Below are 18,402 nucleotides of genomic sequence, written 5' to 3' on the forward strand. Positions count from 1 at the left end.
CCTGAGTAAAGTCCAGCTGCATACACATTTAAACTATTGAGCTTCAAGTAGCTAGAATCACTTCCCTTAGAATTTGACAACTCTGAATAAAAAATCTAATTAGCATGGCAAGATATTGACTAGATAATTATCACAGTTACCTTGATTTTTTTACTCCTCTGACCCAGCCCAGCAGCCTAGCAGCAGCTATGGAGGCTGCTGCTAGATGAAGTAGCATTCTGGCTGATTATGCAGCAAGTCAGTGTTGACTTTAAGGAACCACAGATTTTCTCCAAAAGGATTTGTTCCTAATCTTGTTTGTCAAGTCTTCTAATTGTGCGCTTATCACTATTGTAATTAACCCCATCCACCTTGGTTCTGGTCACTTTTTTCCCATATTTTATTGCATTACAGACTTTTCCAGAGAGCTAAGTCTTTGATTATTGGGTCTGGAAGAATGGGTTTGAGTCATTTATGCCTTATCCCACTTCTTTGCCAACTAGAGCTAATTGCTTTCATCAGGTTCTGTACATACTGTGGTTTTCTGACTTGTATATTGCTTTACACTAGGATAATAAGATGCTCTGAAATTCTCATTTTTCTAAGCACAAGTTTACATGATTGCCTATTGCCTTTCTATAATCAATGGAGTACATATTGACTTGTTTCTAGTATTCTTTGACTTTCTTAGGTATCCCTTCATCAACGTTTCTTGCATTTTTCTAAAGCCATCTTGAATATTTGGCTTCTTTCTTCCCATGTAGGTCTCTAATCTGCACTAGATTATCCTAAGCATTATCTTGCTAACATAGAAATTAAGGATATTATAAGAAATTTTGCACACCATATTAGCTGCAATTTGTTGGCCACTGTGTCATTCTCCAGATTTGCTTACATAAATTTGTTAGAAGCTGTATTGATTCTTCCTTTGTTTGCCATATTTCTATAAATACTCCATCACTTATTCTGGTTTCCCAAACTGATAACGACAGAGCTCTAATCTAAAACCATTTTAGAGGTTTCTGTATATTATTACAGGTCTTTGTAAATAGGGAATACCTTCAAAGGTATCTTGGATGTTAACATCTCTATTGTACAGACTCTCAGGAAATTCCTTCCATTTTTCTTTGATCTTTTTTGAATCAGTCACTATCTGTCCATTTGTGTCCTTTAGAATCCCAATTAATGATACAAACCTTCTAAATTTAAAGATCTTCTGGAAGACATTCTGTCTTTTAGCAGTTCTGTGAAACCATTTGTTAAGTTTCTTTCTGAGATTTTTATCGTTCTTGGATTTTCTCCCACTCTGTTCTTAGCAATTTTAATAGTTTGTTCTGAGAGCCACTTTGTTTTCTTCTATTTCTTCATCTTTGGCAATCTGTTTTCACATTCATCTTTAATGTGTTCCTTAAGTTCCTTTGATGCTTTATCAATAAGATTTCAAAGTAATTCCTGATGTTCCCCTTGAAAATGGTGTGTACCTATGCTCCAAGCATTATTGTAGAAAATATCTTCTTCAATGTCAGCTTAACGTGGAATTTGTATATTTCTAATTTGTGATCTATTCCGCATTCAGTCCGTGGCTGTTATAACTGAGATTTTCTACTTCCTTCTACCAATAATGTGGTCTATTTGCTTTCTATACAGGTAATCCTTGACTTATAACCATTCATTTAGCACCATTCAAAGTTACAACAGCAATGAAAAAAGTATCTTACAACTGGTCCACACATGATCAAAGTTAGAGTTTTGGCCAATCAGCATGTATTTGTAAGGATTACAGAATCCCTGAATTGCCATTTGTGACCTTCTCAGGTGGCTTCCAACAAGCAAAGTCAATGGGGGAAGCCAGATTCTCTCAACAACTGTATGAATCATTTAACAACACAGGTGATATGCTTAACCACCATGGCAAAACAAGTTATAAAATCAATAATGCCTCACCTAACAACCAGCTTGCTTTGTAACAAAAATTCTGGTCCCCACTGTGATCATAAGTCAAGGACTACCTGTATACAACTGTCTTGCATACAGATGTTATTTTAGTTATTTGATGACTATGTTATTAATTCAAAAATAATGGAGTGGCAGAAACTGTTATCTGCCTACAATTTATGAACCATGGTGGCATAGTGCAGTATTGCAGGCTAACTCAGCCCACAGCCAGAAGTTCAATTCTGACTGGACTCAAGGTTGATTTAGCCTTCCATCCTTCTGAGGTCAGTAAAATGAGGATCCAGACTGTTGGGGGCAATATGCCGACTCTGTAAACTTCTCAGAGACTGCTGTAAAGCATTATGGAGCAGTATATAAATGCTATTGAAAGTGCTTAATTTTAATTTCCTGAGCTAGTATTAGGTTCCTCTTTAATATTTCCAACTTGGCATTCCAGCTTTAACTGATATTATTTAGTCATTGATTGCATTATAGGCAAGTACTGTTCTTGCTATTACCTTCATAATTATGACCTTTTTAAAATGTCCTGAGTAGTAAATACTGTTAATTTCTAAGATTAAATATTCAATTCCAGTCTATCTCAATTCACTGATGCCTAAGATATAAATGTGTAGTTCATTTCACCTTTCATAGTGCTGAACATATTCACACTTCTTACATTCTATTTACTCACTGCAATTCTGTCTTTGCAGCTTCACATTTTCTTTCCCTGATGGCAACATCAGCAACTAGACATCTCAAAGACTTAAATCTAGCCATTTCATAAACAGTATTAGTACTCTAAAAGACTTTCAGGTCTACCTAAGAAGCATGTTGAGTGCAATCTCATCTGAGAAGCTCATATCTGGCATTTTATTGTCAATAAAAAAAAGCGCTTCTGGTGGCTCAGACTGCTAAGACAGTCTGTTATAAACAGCAGCTGCTTGCAATTACTGCAGGTTCTAGTCCCACCAGGCCCAAGGTTGACTCAGCCTTCCATCCTTTATAAGGTAGGTAAAATGAGGACCCAGATTGTTGGGGGCAATAAGTTGACTTTGTATATAATATACAAATGGATGAAGACTATTGCTTGACATAGTGTAAGCCGCCCTGAGTCTTCGGAGAAGGGTGGGATATAAATGCAAATTTTAAAAAAAAATAGTTTATATTTTCTATTAATGTGAGTTTTTGGGGTAGAGGAATAACATTGCCTTCTCCCACACAGTATGAAATTATGCCTTTGCTGTTGTCATTGAAGTGAGTTTGTTTTTTCTTGCTAAAAATAACCATGTATTTTAATAGTTAACCTTTCATCAACAATATGCTGATCACTGACAACTTTTCCAACTTCTCTTTTCGCTTATTGATATTACCGTATATCCTTTATCAATAGGATATTTTTACTTGTCAGTTCTCTTTTAAAAATTATTATTATCAAGCATCATCCTAAATGTCTGCTGCCTAGTATAGATGCCTACTTGCTTTAATTGAGCAGCTAGGATGATCTTCGTGTCTTGGGTAACCTTGCTGGGATTATAATGTATATTCTTGGCAAACATTCCGGGCATTCTTTGCCTATCCCTCCTAGCTCTCTCCTCACCCCCCCCCCATAATGAGGAAGCAAGACTGTGGGGTAGTATAGTGTTACTGAAACCAAAATATGTGGCTCTGGACCATTTCTGATGATAGCCACTAACAAAGTATATCCCTATTTTTACATTTCTTAAAATATTAGGTTGGTGAACAAATAAATAATATTTTTCCCCTCTATTTGAAGATCTCTACTTGTTCCTCATATCTATTTCTGCATCTTTAATCAATTACTAATTTGTAGCATTTTTTTTCTTATTCTCACAACATGTTCTAAAACATTTAAAGATGCACAACAGCCATTTGTACATCTACTTTGATACTTCTTCAGCAAATCTTTTGCTATATGTTTAATAATCCTACCTTTCAATAATGCTTTCCTTTAATTAATAGTTAGCTATCCTATAATTATATGGATCGCTTCTAGATCTCTTTTTAAAAATCATTGTTCCAGTGGCTGCTTTCCAATCCCATTATAGAGGCTGATTTGAGAGATAATTTGCGTATTACTGTTATTTGCATATTAGCGTATCAGCAATTTCACATTTGAGTTCTTTCCTTTTACTCTCCAGAGATTATCATATAAATCAGCTGATTTGTTAATTTGTAATTTGCCAATAAATTCTAAAAGATCTTTTGTCACCTGTATGTCACCTAGCACTTGAGACACCTTATCTCTAAAAGCCATTTCAGGTATAAGGTATTATACTTCTTTTCACTGTGAAGAAAAACTTAAATAATTCATTCAGGTTTCCTGAGATCTGCCTCTTCTCCTTTAGCGTTTCTGTATCATCTGACAGTCAAATGCCTTTCTGGCATTCATTCACTTAAGAACTATGGTAATTCACTTAAAAATCATGGCAAAAATCTGGTCAACTCACTTAACAAATATCTTGATTGGCAACAGAAATTCTGGTTTCAATTCTGATTGTAAATTGAGGACTACCAGTGATTACATCTAAAATAAATGTTGAAATAAAATTCAGTACAACTTGGTAGGTTAGAGGAAAGGGCTGAAGTAAGAGAACCCTATTTAATAGACACAAATGGAAAGTTAGGAAACCTAAGTTAAATGCCTAAGTGTAGGTTAGCTATTCCTGCCTTGGCAGTAATACTTGTACAAAAGATTTTGTTGTATTACCAGACAACATTTCACATACAGCAGTAAAATATGACTGCCACAAAAGCAAATATAATTTTATATGCAGCATCAGAAACAGAGTTCACAAATCACATACAGTGGGGTAAAAAAGTATTTAGTCAGCCACCAGTTGTGCAAGTTCTCCCACTGAAAAAGATGAGAGGGGCCTGTAATTGTTATCATAGGTATACCTCAACTAGGAGAGACAACATGAGAAAACACATCCAGAAAATCACATTGTCTGATTTGTAACGAATTTATTTGCAAATTATGGTGGAAAATAAGTATTTGGTCAATATCAAAAGTTCATCTCAATACTTTGTTATATATCCTTTGTTGGCAATTACAGAGGTCAAACGTTTTCTGTACGTCTTCACAAGGTTTTCACACACTGTTGCTGGTATGTTGGCCCATTCCTCCATGCAGATCTCCTCTAGAGCAGTGATGTTTTGGGGCTGTCGCTGGGCAACACGGACTTTCAACTCCCTCCAAAGGTTTTCTATGGGGTTGAGATCTGGTGACTGGCTAGGCCACTCCAGGACCTTGAAATGCTTCTTACGGAGCCACTCCTTCGTTGCCCAGGCGGTGTGTTTAGGATCATTGTCATGCTGAAAGACCCAGCCAGGTTTCATCTTCAATGCCCTTGCTGATGGAAGGAGGTTTGCACTCAAAATCTCACGATACATGGCCCCATTCATTCTTTCCTTTACACGGATCAGTCGTCCTGGTCCCTTTGCAGAGAAACAGCCCCACAGCATGATGTTGCCACCCCCATGCTTCACAGTAGGTATGGTGTTCTTTGGATGCAACTCAGCATTCTCTCTCCTCCAAACATGACGAGTTGAGTTTCTACCAAACAGTTCTACTTTGGTTTCATCTGACCATATGACATTCTCCCAATCCTCTTCTGCATCATCCAAATGCTCTCTAGCAAACTTCAGACGGGCCCGGACATGTACTGGCTTAAGCAGGGGGACATGTCTGGCACTGCAGGATCTGAGTCCCTGGCGGTGTAGTGTGTTACTGATGGTAGCCTTTGTTACGTTGGTCCCAGCTCTCTGCAGGTCATTCACTAGGTCCCCCTGTGTGGTTCTGGGATATTTGCTCACCGTTCTTGTGATCATTTTGACCCCACGGGGTGAGATCTTGCATGGAGCCCCAGATCGAGGGAGATTATGAGTGGTCTTGTATGTCTTCCATTTTCTAATTATTCCTCCCACAGTTGATTTCTTCACACCAAGCTGCTTGCCTGTTGCAGATTCAGTCTTCCCAGCCTGGTGCAGGTCTACAATTTTGTTTCTGGTGTCCTTGCCAGCTCTTTGGTCTTCACCATAGTGGAGTTTGGAGTGTGACTGTTTGAGGTTGTGGACAGGTGTCTTTTATACTGATAACAAGTTCAAACAGGTACCATTAATACAGGTAATGAGTGGAGAACAGAGGAGCCTCTTAAAGTAGAAGTTACAGGTCTGTGAGAGCCAGAAATCTTGCTTATTTGTTGGTGACCAAATACTTATTTTCCACCATAATTTGCAAATAAATTCGTTACAAATCAGACAATGTGATTTTCTGGATGTGTTTTCTCATGTTGTCTCTCCTAGTTGAGGTATACCTATGATGACAATTACAGGCCTCTCTCATCTTTTTCAGTGGGAGAACTTGCACAACTGGTGGCTGACTAAATACTTTTTTACCCCACTGTAAATCAACTGTTCTGCTTTACTATGCTTTGAACAGAATTTTATAACCTTTGAAGTATAAAATATCTGTTTCCGATTACCTCACATTGAAACAAGTTCAAAAAAAGGGCAATGAGGTCATCTGGGGATTAGAAAATAACTCCAGCTAGGGAGACTGAAGGACCAATGAGAAAACTGAGATGAGATGATACAAAGAGCAGTCTGGTTGGGCCCTTTTTGCCCTTGGCTGTCTTTTCCTCTGGACTTGGAGGCTGCTACATTAGAGCAACCATATCTACACTCCAGTTATCAAAGGAAAAGCCTTCCAGAAATGGGCATGGGTGTGTGGGAGGGAAGAAAGAGGAAAGCATAACATGTGGGAAAGACTCACAGGTGATAGGTAAGGTACACAAAAGATGTCAAGGACAAAACAGGCTTGGTTAATGTGCTGGGTTGGAGTCAGCATACACTAGGAGGGAGGGCGGGGGAAGAATAGCACTTAGACTCATATAGTGCTTCACAGACCTCTATAAGCAGTTTACAAAAGTCAACATATTGCCCCCAACAAGAAGAGTGAATTCAGAAGCATGAGCAGCAACCAATGGAGCTTTGCCAACTTCTCCAGCAACACAAACATTGGTAACATTTTCCCCCTTACCAACCAGATGTTGAAAGATACCAAAGCCCCTGCAGCAGCTGAAGCCAGATTTCTGCCTGCCAGTGAGTTTAATACACCAATTGATTATTTCCACTTCTTTCATCTACCTTGTGCTTTTTCCAAGCAAATAGGTTAGGGTTAGGATTGTCAATCAGTAGTTGACACCTTTGCAAATTTATATTCCCACAACAAAATCACAAGACGATTATTATATCCATGACAAGTAAAAAAAAATTTGGACATGAAATTTCAACACTAGTGACAAACAAAAAAGAAACATGAGCTAATAAACATAAGTTTATTTTACAAGTTTACTTATGAGTTCATAATAACAAACTCATAGGATACTCATGGAGATACAAAGAAAATAGCATTTGGAAAGAGATTAGGGATTAGAAGATAAATTTATTTCCCATTTTGCTAGAAAAGAAATTTTTTTGCATAACCTGCAACAAAGGAGAAAAGTGGACTTCCTATTTCCCAATTGGTCCCACTATCATTAAGTACAAATATGTAAAAGGATGTCAAAAAAAAATAAATCAAGCCCTCTGCCCGCTTTCCTTTCCAGAAATTATCAATAATTCCTGTTTTTCTTCAAAATATAATATTAAAGAATAGCAAACAATTATTTAATTAAAGTGATATCCATCTAAGTTAGAAACACTCATCTGGTTCTAAACCACATATGTACCACCAAGCAACCTTGCATGGTCCGCCAACGTTTGTTAAAAATCCACTCGCCCCAGGATGGATCCACTGCTGCCATCACCATCCCTTCAGGCCTCACCATCACCACCAGCTCAGAACTGCTGCTACTTTGCTAGCTGCCAAACAGCTGAAGGGTATCTCAGTTATTCTTTTGCAGCGCAATATTATTTTTTATTCATTACTGTGGTCCTTTTCCTTCTATATGTTCCGCTAGCCTGATGTAGTGTATACTGTACATCAGTAGTATCACTTGACTTTAGAATTTTTTCCCATTTACACTCCTTTGAAAGTGTATAGCTCTTTTTTTTTTTTTTTGCCTTAGATACACACTGAGGTGCAGTTTCCTTTTTTGAAGCTTAACATTTATAAATAGAAGTGAGTGCAATCCTTGTTTCCCACACACCATTCCAAGGCAAGTTCTGTTCAGGACTTTGAAACCTCCAAGTGTGGCAGGGAGACCAGGGCAAGCATGGGCTCTCCCATCCACTTAAAATCCTATCCTTGTCAACATGAGGAAACTGTGATAGAAAGATGTGGGGATGATTTTCATATGTCTGAAATGGAGCTGTAATATAAACCGAGCGGCAGTTAACAAATAAATATTGAGACATAACTTAAACATAAAGAATCCAGTACATGAACATCAATCTGGTTGAAGCAAACATGTTAAGAAAACTTTGTCAGGGTGTACATGCGTGGCAGATTATTTTGAAGTTTACATTTTCTGCTTGCTTTCTGCCACATGTTTTTCAAAATATGGTTTTAGAGCTTGTCTTCTCAGCTTCTTTTTCCAGAAAGCCTCAAGAAGAATATGTGCACGAGTCAAAAAGAGGGCTACGAAAATATTCACCCCTCACATCCTAGATATAAACTGTTTCAACTCCTACCTTCAAAACGACAACACTACAGAGCACTGCACACCAGAACAACTAGACACAAGAACAGTTTTTTCCCGAACGCCATCACTCTGCTTAACAAATAATTCCCTCAACACTGTCAAACTAGTTACTAAGTCTGCATTACTATTAACCTTCTTATTGTTCCTATCACCCATCTCCTCCCACTTATGACTGTATGACTGTAACCTTGTTGCTGGTATCCTTATGATTTATATTGACTGTTTCCTAATATGATTTTTTTAATTATTTTGTCACAACAGTATATATAAGCATAAGCATGAAATAACTATAAGATATATAAGCATATATATAAGCATAAGTATGTAGTATGTAATAACTATACGAAATTTGGATACAATCAAAGGGAACATTAGGACAGGAATGGTAGACACGTTGGTGCTCTTATGCACGCCCCTTATAGACCTCTTAGGAATGGGGTGAGGTCGATAGTAAATAGTTTTTGGTTAAAGCTTTGGGGATTTTGGGAAGAGACCACAGAGTCTGGTAGTGCATTCCAGGCATTAACAACTCTGTTACTTAAATCATATTTTCTGCAATCAAGATTGGAGCAGTTCACATTAAGCTTAAATCTATTGTGTGCTCGTGTATTGTTGTGATTGAAGCTGAAATAGTCTTCAACAGGAAGGACATTGTAACAGATGATTCTATGAGTTAGACTCAGGTCTAACTCATAGAAAGCAGCGGAGTTCTAAATTTTCTAAACCCAGGATTTCAAGTCTGGTAGCATAAGGTATTTTGTTGTATTCAGAGGAGTGGAGAACTCTTCTTGTAAAATATTTCTGGACACGCTCAATTGTATTAATGTCTGAAATGAGGTATGGGCTCCAAACAGGCGAGCTGTATTCAAGTATTGGTCTAGCAAATGTTTTATACGCTCTGGTTAGTAGTGTAGTATTTCTGGAGAAGAAGCTATGCAAGATTAAGTTTACAACTCTTAAAGCCTTTTTTGCGATGTAGTTGCAGTGGGCTTTGGCACTTAGATCATTTGATATGAAAACTCCAAAATCTTTAACGGGGTGGGGGTCATCTGCAAGGTAATGTCCATCGAGCTTGTATTTAGTGTTCAGATTCTTTTTTCCAATGTGTAAGACAGAGCATTTGCTGGTTGAGATTTGGAGTTGCCAAGTTGCTAAGATTTGATTGCTTATTTGTTCCCTATGACTATCATTAAAATAAATGTATCTTTACTTTTATATACACTGAGAGCATATACACCAAGACAAATTCCTTGTGTGTCCAATCACACTTGGCCAATAAAGAATTCTATTCTATTCTATTCTATTCTATTCTATTCTATTCTCTAAAAAAAAGAGGCAGAAAGTAATTATTTCTTATGTTTTTATATTTTTCAGGAAAGAAAGCTCTCTACAAATCTAAAATATAAAACAATAACTTGCTTGAGTAGAGTAAAGTTTTACTCTTGGGACTGATAGATAAATAGTTGGAAAAAAGTCATAGAACTTAGTTTTTGCTGTTAATAACTGTAGTGAGATTATTGTATGCACAAAGATCGAAAGATTTGGCAATATCTACAACAGAAATGGTTGGTGAAGATGATGCAGTAGACCTTGCTGAAATGGTCAAGTTGATAATATCTATGTTTTATTGCTGACTGGAAACTGCGTAAGAACTATTTGCATAATACAGAAAAAAATGAACTTATGATCTATGGTTTTGACAATTAGATAGGGTAGTTTATAGAAAGAAGAGAGTCACAATGCAACTTTAAAGAAAGGGATACAATAAATCTACAATTATATTAATAACTGTTGTAAAGAAAATCAGAATATGTTTTTTTCTTTCTATTCTTTTTTTCTTTTTGCACATCAGGATTCTCTTTTACATCATCCTTTTTTCCTTCTTAGTCTATTTAAATTTGTATTGATATTTAGTCTTATTCTAAAACTTCCAATAAAATTATAATTTAAAAAAATATAGCAAAACATAGGAGAGTACCAAGAACCAAACTTATAATTTAAAAAATTTAACAAATTAAAGAACAATTACATCAAAATAAAAACATATGTTGCAGAGGAAAGGTTTAAAAAATACACACAACTTTAAAAAGGGAAATATTAAAAAGCATGGAAGTATTTAAAAGGAAGGCACCAGAAGATGATTTTTTAAAAAACAAACAAACAGTGAGTGGGATTTCTAAGGACAGCAAACCTTTACTACTAGCCTCCGCTGAATATCCAACTGATTAGTTAAATAAGAAGCTACTAAAATATAGATAATTGCAGCTGAAGACCTTGCTGATGAAAGAAGCAGTTAAGCAGCATTATAGATTGGTTGCATGTAGCATGTTTTAAGGAAACAATAATAACAAAACATGAAGAGAAAGAGCAAGGAAGGGCACACACTTTGAAGTGTAATTTTATGAGTATGATCTAACTTATGATTCCATATCAAATGACAATTCATGTTTAAACATCTTGAGTGATCACTTTGATAATACTTCATTTCTACCTAAGAGCCAATTAAATTACTCTATAATTGATATCAAAAGCAGTTTGTTGAAATGCCTGCTAGTGTTCATTTTAAGCTATTATTGCCAGAAGTATTTTATAGACTGGAAGATATCCTTGACTCACACCATTTGTGCTGACATATACAAGCACAATAAAGTAAGTCAAGGGCAAAGGAAACAAACTGAAATAATGGCCAGTGATGAATGGTTAAAAAAATGATTATTCTAAACATTAGTCTTTGAAGCAACTAAAAAGAAATGATGGAATACGTGCATTAAACAGCCTGAGATTTTAGACTTCTATTATTTTGAAAATGCTACAGAATACTTCCTTCATCTTCACAACAAATAATTAAACATCATATAAAAACATGGAACAAATCCTAAGGTTTGTTTCTCAAGGTTAAATTACTTAAATTGGGGATTTTGGTTTTTATGGTCACTTTTTATCACTTATCAACTAATCAGTAAGCATTAGTTGAAGGATCTTGACAGACTTGAACATTGGGCGGTAACTAACAAAATGAAATTCAACAATGAAAAAAGTAAGGTTCTACATTTAGAAAAAAAAACCCAAAATGCACCGGTACCGTATATGTGGTACTATTGCTCAATAGTAGTAACTGTGAGAGGGATCTTGGAGTCCTAGTGGACAACCATTTAGATACGAGCCAGCAGTGTGCAGCAGCTGCCAAAAAAGCCAACACAGTTCTGGGCTGCATAAACAGAGGGATAGAATCAAGATCACGTGAAGTGTTAATATCACTTTATAATGCCTTGGTAAGGCCACACTTGGAATATTGCATCCAGTTTTGGTCGCCACAATGTAAAAAAGATGTTGAGATTCTAGAAAGAGTACAGAGAAGAGCAACAAAGATGATTAGGGGACTAGAGGCTAAAACATATGAAGAACGGTTGCAGGAACTGGGTATGTCTAGTTTAATGAAAAGAAGGACTAGGGGAGACATGATAGCAGTGTTCCAATATCTCAGGGTTTGCCACAAAGAAGAGGGAGTCAAACTATTCTCCAAAGCACCTGAGGGTAGAACAAGATGGAATGGGTGGAAACTAATCAAGGAGAGAAACAACTTAGAACTAAGGAGAAATTTCCTGACAGTTAAAGGTAAAGGTTCCCCTCGCACATAAGTGCTAGTCATTGCCGACTCTAGGGGGCGGTGCTCATCTCCGTTTCAAAGCCGAAGAGCCAGCGCTGTCCAAAGACTTCTCCGTAGTCATGTGGCCGGCATGACTAGACACCAAAGGCGCACGGAACGCTGTTACCTTCCCACCAAAGATGGTCCCTATTTTTCCTACTTGCATTTTTACATGCTTTTGAAACTGCTAGGTTGGCAGAAGCTGGGACAAGTAACAGGAGCTCACCCCGTTACACAGTAGCACTAGGGATTCGAACCGCTGAGCTGCCGACCTTTCGATCAACAAGCTCAACGTCCTAGCCCCTGAGCCACTGTGTCCCTTACTTCTGACAGATAGAACAATCAATAAGTGGAACAACTTGCCTGCAGAAGTTGTGAATGCTCCAACACTGGAAATTTTTAAGAAAATGTTGGATAGCCATTTGTCTGAAATGGTGTAGGGTTTCCTGCCTGGGCAGGGAGTTGGACTAGAAGACCTCCAAGGTCCCTTCCAACTCTGTTATTATGTTATGTTAGTTATGTTACACTGCTGAATTGCATTGAGTCTGCCTCATTTTATTATGCACTGGGATGCACCAGGTGTAAAATCTACTTACCTTCCTTACTGGCTCGGAAGTGCACGCGCCCTGTGCACATCACATGTGTGCGCAACCTTCTGCGCATGCGCAAAACCTTCTGTGCATGTGCAGAAGGTAAAAAACACATAACTTCCTGGTTAAAACCAGGAAATAATGACACCCAGGTGGGATTGCCGAACTACCTACCACAATCGCTACCGGATCGCGCAATCTGGTCCCATCCGGTAGCATTTCACCCCTGGGATGCACCCAAATGAATAGGGTGAACTGGGCCCTCCTGGCTTCCACAAAAGAGGCTCTAAATCCTCAAGCCATTTCTCAACACACTTGAGAAGAATTAATTTGGTAATGATGGCATCAACCCTTTATCTCCAAAACAATCCCTCTTTGCCATGGTCTTCTTGTGTGTAGGTCAAGGCAATCTTTCTTTCTTCTTTCCATAGTTGATCAGATGGGAAGCCATGTGCTCAATGGTCCCTTTCCCCAGAATGGGGACCTTAAAAATTTAAGACTTTATTTTGTATATCAAGATCAGAAAACAAGAAAGGAATCCAAAGGCACAATACCTGCTTCTGAAGAACCTGATTAAGTGACTTGTTTCCTTAGCTCAGAATCTCTGAAAATGTTCAAAGGCTAAGAGATCACAGTCATAAAATAAAATAAAATCTATGCCATATCTACTGTAGCTTCACTGATATCTAATTTGCTGATTTGCAAGCCAGATTTTTGTGAGTTTGGATTTCTTTTCTTACTTAGTTTTCAGCCAACTCTCAGTTATTATTAGGGAGAGTCTGGAACCGAGGGAGACCACTGTGCCTCAGATAGCTGGGTGTGAAACCCTCTATGTGAAGTGGGGTCGTAGGACTCAGGTGGGCTTGTTGATCACGTACCTGGCTCCTTGCTGCGTGACAACAGCCCTGCCCGAGCTGTTGGAGTTGCTGGCCGGGTTGGCAGTTGAAACCCCTAGACTGTTGGTCATGGGGGATTTCAACTTGCCATCAACTGGCGTGGCATCCTCGATCGCTCGGGAGTTCATGGCTTCCATGACAGCCATGGACCTGACTCAATTAATTGATGGCCCTACTCACATTGGGGGTGGCACCCTAGACTTGGTTTTTATCTCTGGCCAGTGGCTGATTTTAAATGATTTAGTTATTGAACCTTTGTCATGGTCAGATCATTTTCTCCTTCGTCTGGACTTTCAGACCGCTACCCACTGCTGCAGGGAGACGGAACCAATACGTTGGTTCCGTCCCAGGCGCTTGATGGACCCTGATAGGTTTCTGACAGAGCTTGGGCCGTTTCCCGAGAACCTGGCCCACGGCACGACTGAAGAACTAGTCGTGGCCTGGGAACAGGCCGCGGCTGGAGCTTTGGACCGTGTTGTGCCTTTGCAGCCTCTGACCCGGCGTCGGTCTCAACCAGCTCCTTGGTTTTCTGAGGAGCTGAGGGAGATGAAACGCCGGAGAAGACGCCTAGAGAGTGCCTGGAGATCCAGCCGTTCTGAGTCTGACCGGACACTAGTTAGGTCCTTTATCAGGACCTACCTAGTGGCACTGAGGGATGCGAAACGTTCTTACGTTTCCTCCCTCATTGCGTCGGCAGATAACCGCCCGGCCGCCCTATTTCGGGTGACCCGGTCTCTCCTTCAACAGGAGGGGCAGGGGGACCCATTACAAGGGCATGCCGAGGAGTTTAACGGTTATCTATATGATAAAATCGTTCAGCTTCGGGACGGATTGGATCAAAATTGGGTAGATCCGGACGAGAGTTTCGAGACCCATCTTGTTGAGAGTGTTTGGGATGGTTTTGACCCTGTGACTCCCAAGACATGGACAGGTTGCTGGGAAGACTGAATGCCACCACATGTTTACTGGACCCGTGCCCCTCCTGGTTGGTGCTGGCCACACAGGAGGTGACACAAGGCTGGCTCCAGGGGATTATAAATGCTTCTTTGCAGGAGGGGGTCTTTCCCGCTGCCTTGAAAGAGGTGGTGGTGAGATCTCTCCTCAAGAAGCATTCCCTGGACCCGGCTGTTTTAGGAAATTATCGTCCGGTCTCCAACCTTCGCTTTACGGCAAAGGTTATAGAGAGTGTGGTAGCATGTCAGCTACCCCAGTACCTGGATGAAACTGTCTATCTGGACCCGTCCCAGTCTGGCTTTCGGCCCGGGTACAGTACGGAGACGGCTTTGGTCGCGTTGGTGGATGATCTCTGGAGGGCCAGGGATAAGGGTTACTCCTCTGCCCTGGTCCTATTAGACCTCTCAGCGGCTTTCGATACCATCGACCATGGTATCTTGCTGCGCCAGTTAGAGGGGTTGGGAGTGGGAGGCACCGTTTATCAGTGGTTCTCCTCCTAACTCTCTGACCAGACGCAGACGGTGTTGACAGGGGGGCAGAGATCGACTCCAAGGCGCCTCATGTGTGGGGTGCCACAGGGATTGATTCTCTCGCCTCTCCTGTTCAACATCTACATGAAGCCACTGGGTGAGATCATCAGTGGTTTTGGGGTGAGATACCAACTGTACGCTGATGACACGCAGCTGTACTTTTCCACCCCAGGCCACCCCAACGAAGCTATCGAAGTACTGTCCTGGTGTCTGGAAGCCGTACGGGTCTGGATGGGGAGGAACAGGCTCAAACTTAATCCCTCCAAGACGGAGTGGCTGTGGATGCCGGCACCCCGGTACAGTCAGCTGCAGCCGCGGCTGTCTGTTGGGGGCGAGTCATTGGCCCCAATGGAGAGGGTGCGCAACTTGGGCGTGCTCCTGGATGGGCGGTTGTCTTTCGAAGACCATTTGACAGCCGTCTCGAGGAGAGCTTTCTATCAGGTTCGCCTGATCCGCCAGTTGCGCCCCTTCCTGGACCGGGATGCCCTATGCACGGTCACTCATGCTCTCGTTACCTCTCGTCTGGACTATTGCAATGCTCTCTACATGGGGCTCCCCTTGAGGAGCACTCGGAGACTCCACTTAGTCCAGAATGCGGCTGCGTGGGTTATTGAGGCAGCAGTTCGGAGCTCCCATGTAACACCTATCCTGCGCAGACTGCACTGGCTGCCTGTTGTCTTCCGGGTGCGCTTCAAGGTGTTAGTTACTACCTTTAAAGCGCTTCATGGCTTAGGACCGGGATACCTACGGGACCGTCTACTGCCAACGTCTATCTCCCAACGACCGGTACGCTCTCACAGAGAGGGGCTCCTCAGGGTGCTGTCAGCCAAGCAATGTCGGCTGGCGGCCCCCGGGGGAGGGCCTTCTCTGTGGGGGCTCCTACCCTATGGAACGAGCTTCCCCCTGGACTCCGACAAATACCTGACCTTAGGACCTTCCGCCACGAACTTAAAACCTACTTATTTCGTCTTGCTGGACTCGCTTAAATTTTAAATAACAAATTGATTTTATGGGTTTTAAATTTTTTGTAAATTTTAGAGGGTAATATTTTATCTATAAGTAGCCATATCAAATAGGTTTTTTAAGGGTTGTTTTTAGTTTTGTATTGTTGTTTTCTTTCTGTATTTTATTCTTGGCTGTACACCGCCCTGAGTCCTTCGGGAGAAGGGCGGTCTATAAATAAAAATATTCTATTCTATTCTATTCTATTCTATTCTATTCTATTCTATTCTATTCTATTCAGAAGAGCAAAAGCAAATCCTTCCTTTAAAAAAAAAATCCCTCCTGCAAATGGAAAAATCCTATTCCTGATTGACTTTTCAGCATTTGCGTTCATTGGATTTTGGATGCCTCTGCCCATGTCTCTGGTTGACAAATCGGATTTCTTGGATATCTGAATCTCTTAGAATGCAATGCTTATTAGCTTCAAAATAAGAAAGATGTAAGAAAAATGCAATGTGAAGAGTAAAAAAAAAAAGCCAGTATCTGCAACAAAACAATTCAGAGTTCGATATGTACCAGTTTTGTAAAAGATCATTTTTTGAGATTTTATTTTTCATATTGTATTTATATGATATAAGTTGCTTGTGATTGGCTGTTGAAAACCAAGGCCCACAAAAGGTGACAAAAGGTATGCAACTTTCACTTTGAAAAGCAAGGCAGTAAAATGCGACAAAAATTAGAAACATTTAAAGTTTATAAAACATGTTTCAATGGCTCAGTTTATGTACTACAAAGCTTTTAATTAAATAAATAATTAATATACTACTTTTTATCATTATTTTTGTTTGTTTTTTATAAACTGCTTTGATACCAAACTTAATAATAAATCCTTATAGATTCTGTGAGTAAAAGTAGAAATGGAAATCAAAGGTTTTAAATTATCTGGATTAAAAAATGGAAAGCTAGCCCAGTATCTAAACTAAAAGAAACGCAGAGTTAGGACAATCACCAAATAAGTCCTATTCCTTCAACAGAGACATTGGGCGATGATATTGATGTGAGGCTACTGATTTTGCACACCTGTACCATGCAGAAGGGAACATATTAAGAATATTTTATTAGTGCATATAAATCCTTGGGAAGACTCAAGAAAATTACAAGGGACATTTAACAATCCATTCTTAAAAATGTAAATACCGGTACCTACCTAATTTCAGAGCAGAGGATGTCACTTCTATCTCTCCACCAATAGGTTGAAATGCTGCTAGCTGGGCAGCTACATCAGTCTCAAAAGCATCTGGGCTGTTGCCTTCTGTTAAACTACCATTGGTGTCATCAGATTTGGGGAATGTGTCTTGTTCATCATACACGGCAATCAACTGTAAAATAAAACAATATTTTATAAAGCATTCATAGTGAGAATAGGATTCCTCCAAGGAGGCATACCACCATATTACTATTTCATTTTAATCCACAGTGGGCTATAAGTTCATTGGCGTTTTCTACCTTCCCCTCTTTTTCTGTTAATCTTCCCAAAAACTCAGGAATCTTAAACAACATGTGTTGTTTTTTTTTTTTAAAGTTTTATTTTGACATTCTTATCCAATAACATATCCAATAACATATTTAATGTACCCTCATATACAATTAATCGGATTTGCCTGGTCACCACCCCCTTCCTTTTCCTTTTACTCTCCTTCTTTACCTTCTTCTACTTTCCATAACCATCCTCCCCCTCTCTTATCTACATCCTCTCCTCTTCCTCCCTATTCCTTTCTTCTCCTCTTCCCTCTTCCTTCCTTCTTCTTCTTCCTCCTCCTCTTCTCTTTCCTCCTTCTCTCTTCTACTCCTTCTTTCCCTTCAGTCTAAAGTAGTAACCAGGCAGGTCCGATCTTACATTAATTATACATCTTCTATCATCTTTGTACATTAACTATCAATCCATTTTCTACCCCTCCCCTCCCTTCCTTCCTCCCCACCCCCAGGACTTCCGAGAACCGAGTACAGGGTATAAAACTAACAACAAAATTAAAATCTAGCACAAATCATAATCCATAGTCATTCCTTAAAACCTCCACTCCTTCCAAAGACAAAGAAGATACTTTTCTTCCACTCCATTATATATCAGACCATTCCACTCCTAGAATTCTCAAAGTTTCCAATTGAGTTAGTGTTTATTCTTGAATAAAGTACGTAGTTTTAATATCCAACCTTCATCAATCAATATCAAAACAACGTTCCATCTTCCAATATTCACCA

General features: G+C 39.5%; 1 protein-coding gene across 3 annotated transcripts in view; it reads right to left on the reverse strand.

Annotated features, from left to right (window-relative positions):
• The window catches only part of PARD3B (par-3 family cell polarity regulator beta), a 603,755-nt gene that overhangs the window by 444,097 nt on the left and 141,256 nt on the right, over positions 1-18,402 (reverse strand). For all 3 annotated transcript variants that reach the window (XM_058186680.1, XM_058186671.1, XM_058186683.1), the window contains exon 3: positions 17,351-17,522. In XM_058186680.1, the coding sequence (XP_058042663.1) occupies positions 17,351-17,522 (172 nt within the window). The remainder of the gene's footprint in view (positions 1-17,350; positions 17,523-18,402) is intronic.

This window comes from Ahaetulla prasina, chromosome 1, assembly GCF_028640845.1.
Source record: "Ahaetulla prasina isolate Xishuangbanna chromosome 1, ASM2864084v1, whole genome shotgun sequence".
In the NCBI taxonomy this organism is placed as follows: Eukaryota; Metazoa; Chordata; class Lepidosauria; order Squamata; family Colubridae; genus Ahaetulla; species Ahaetulla prasina.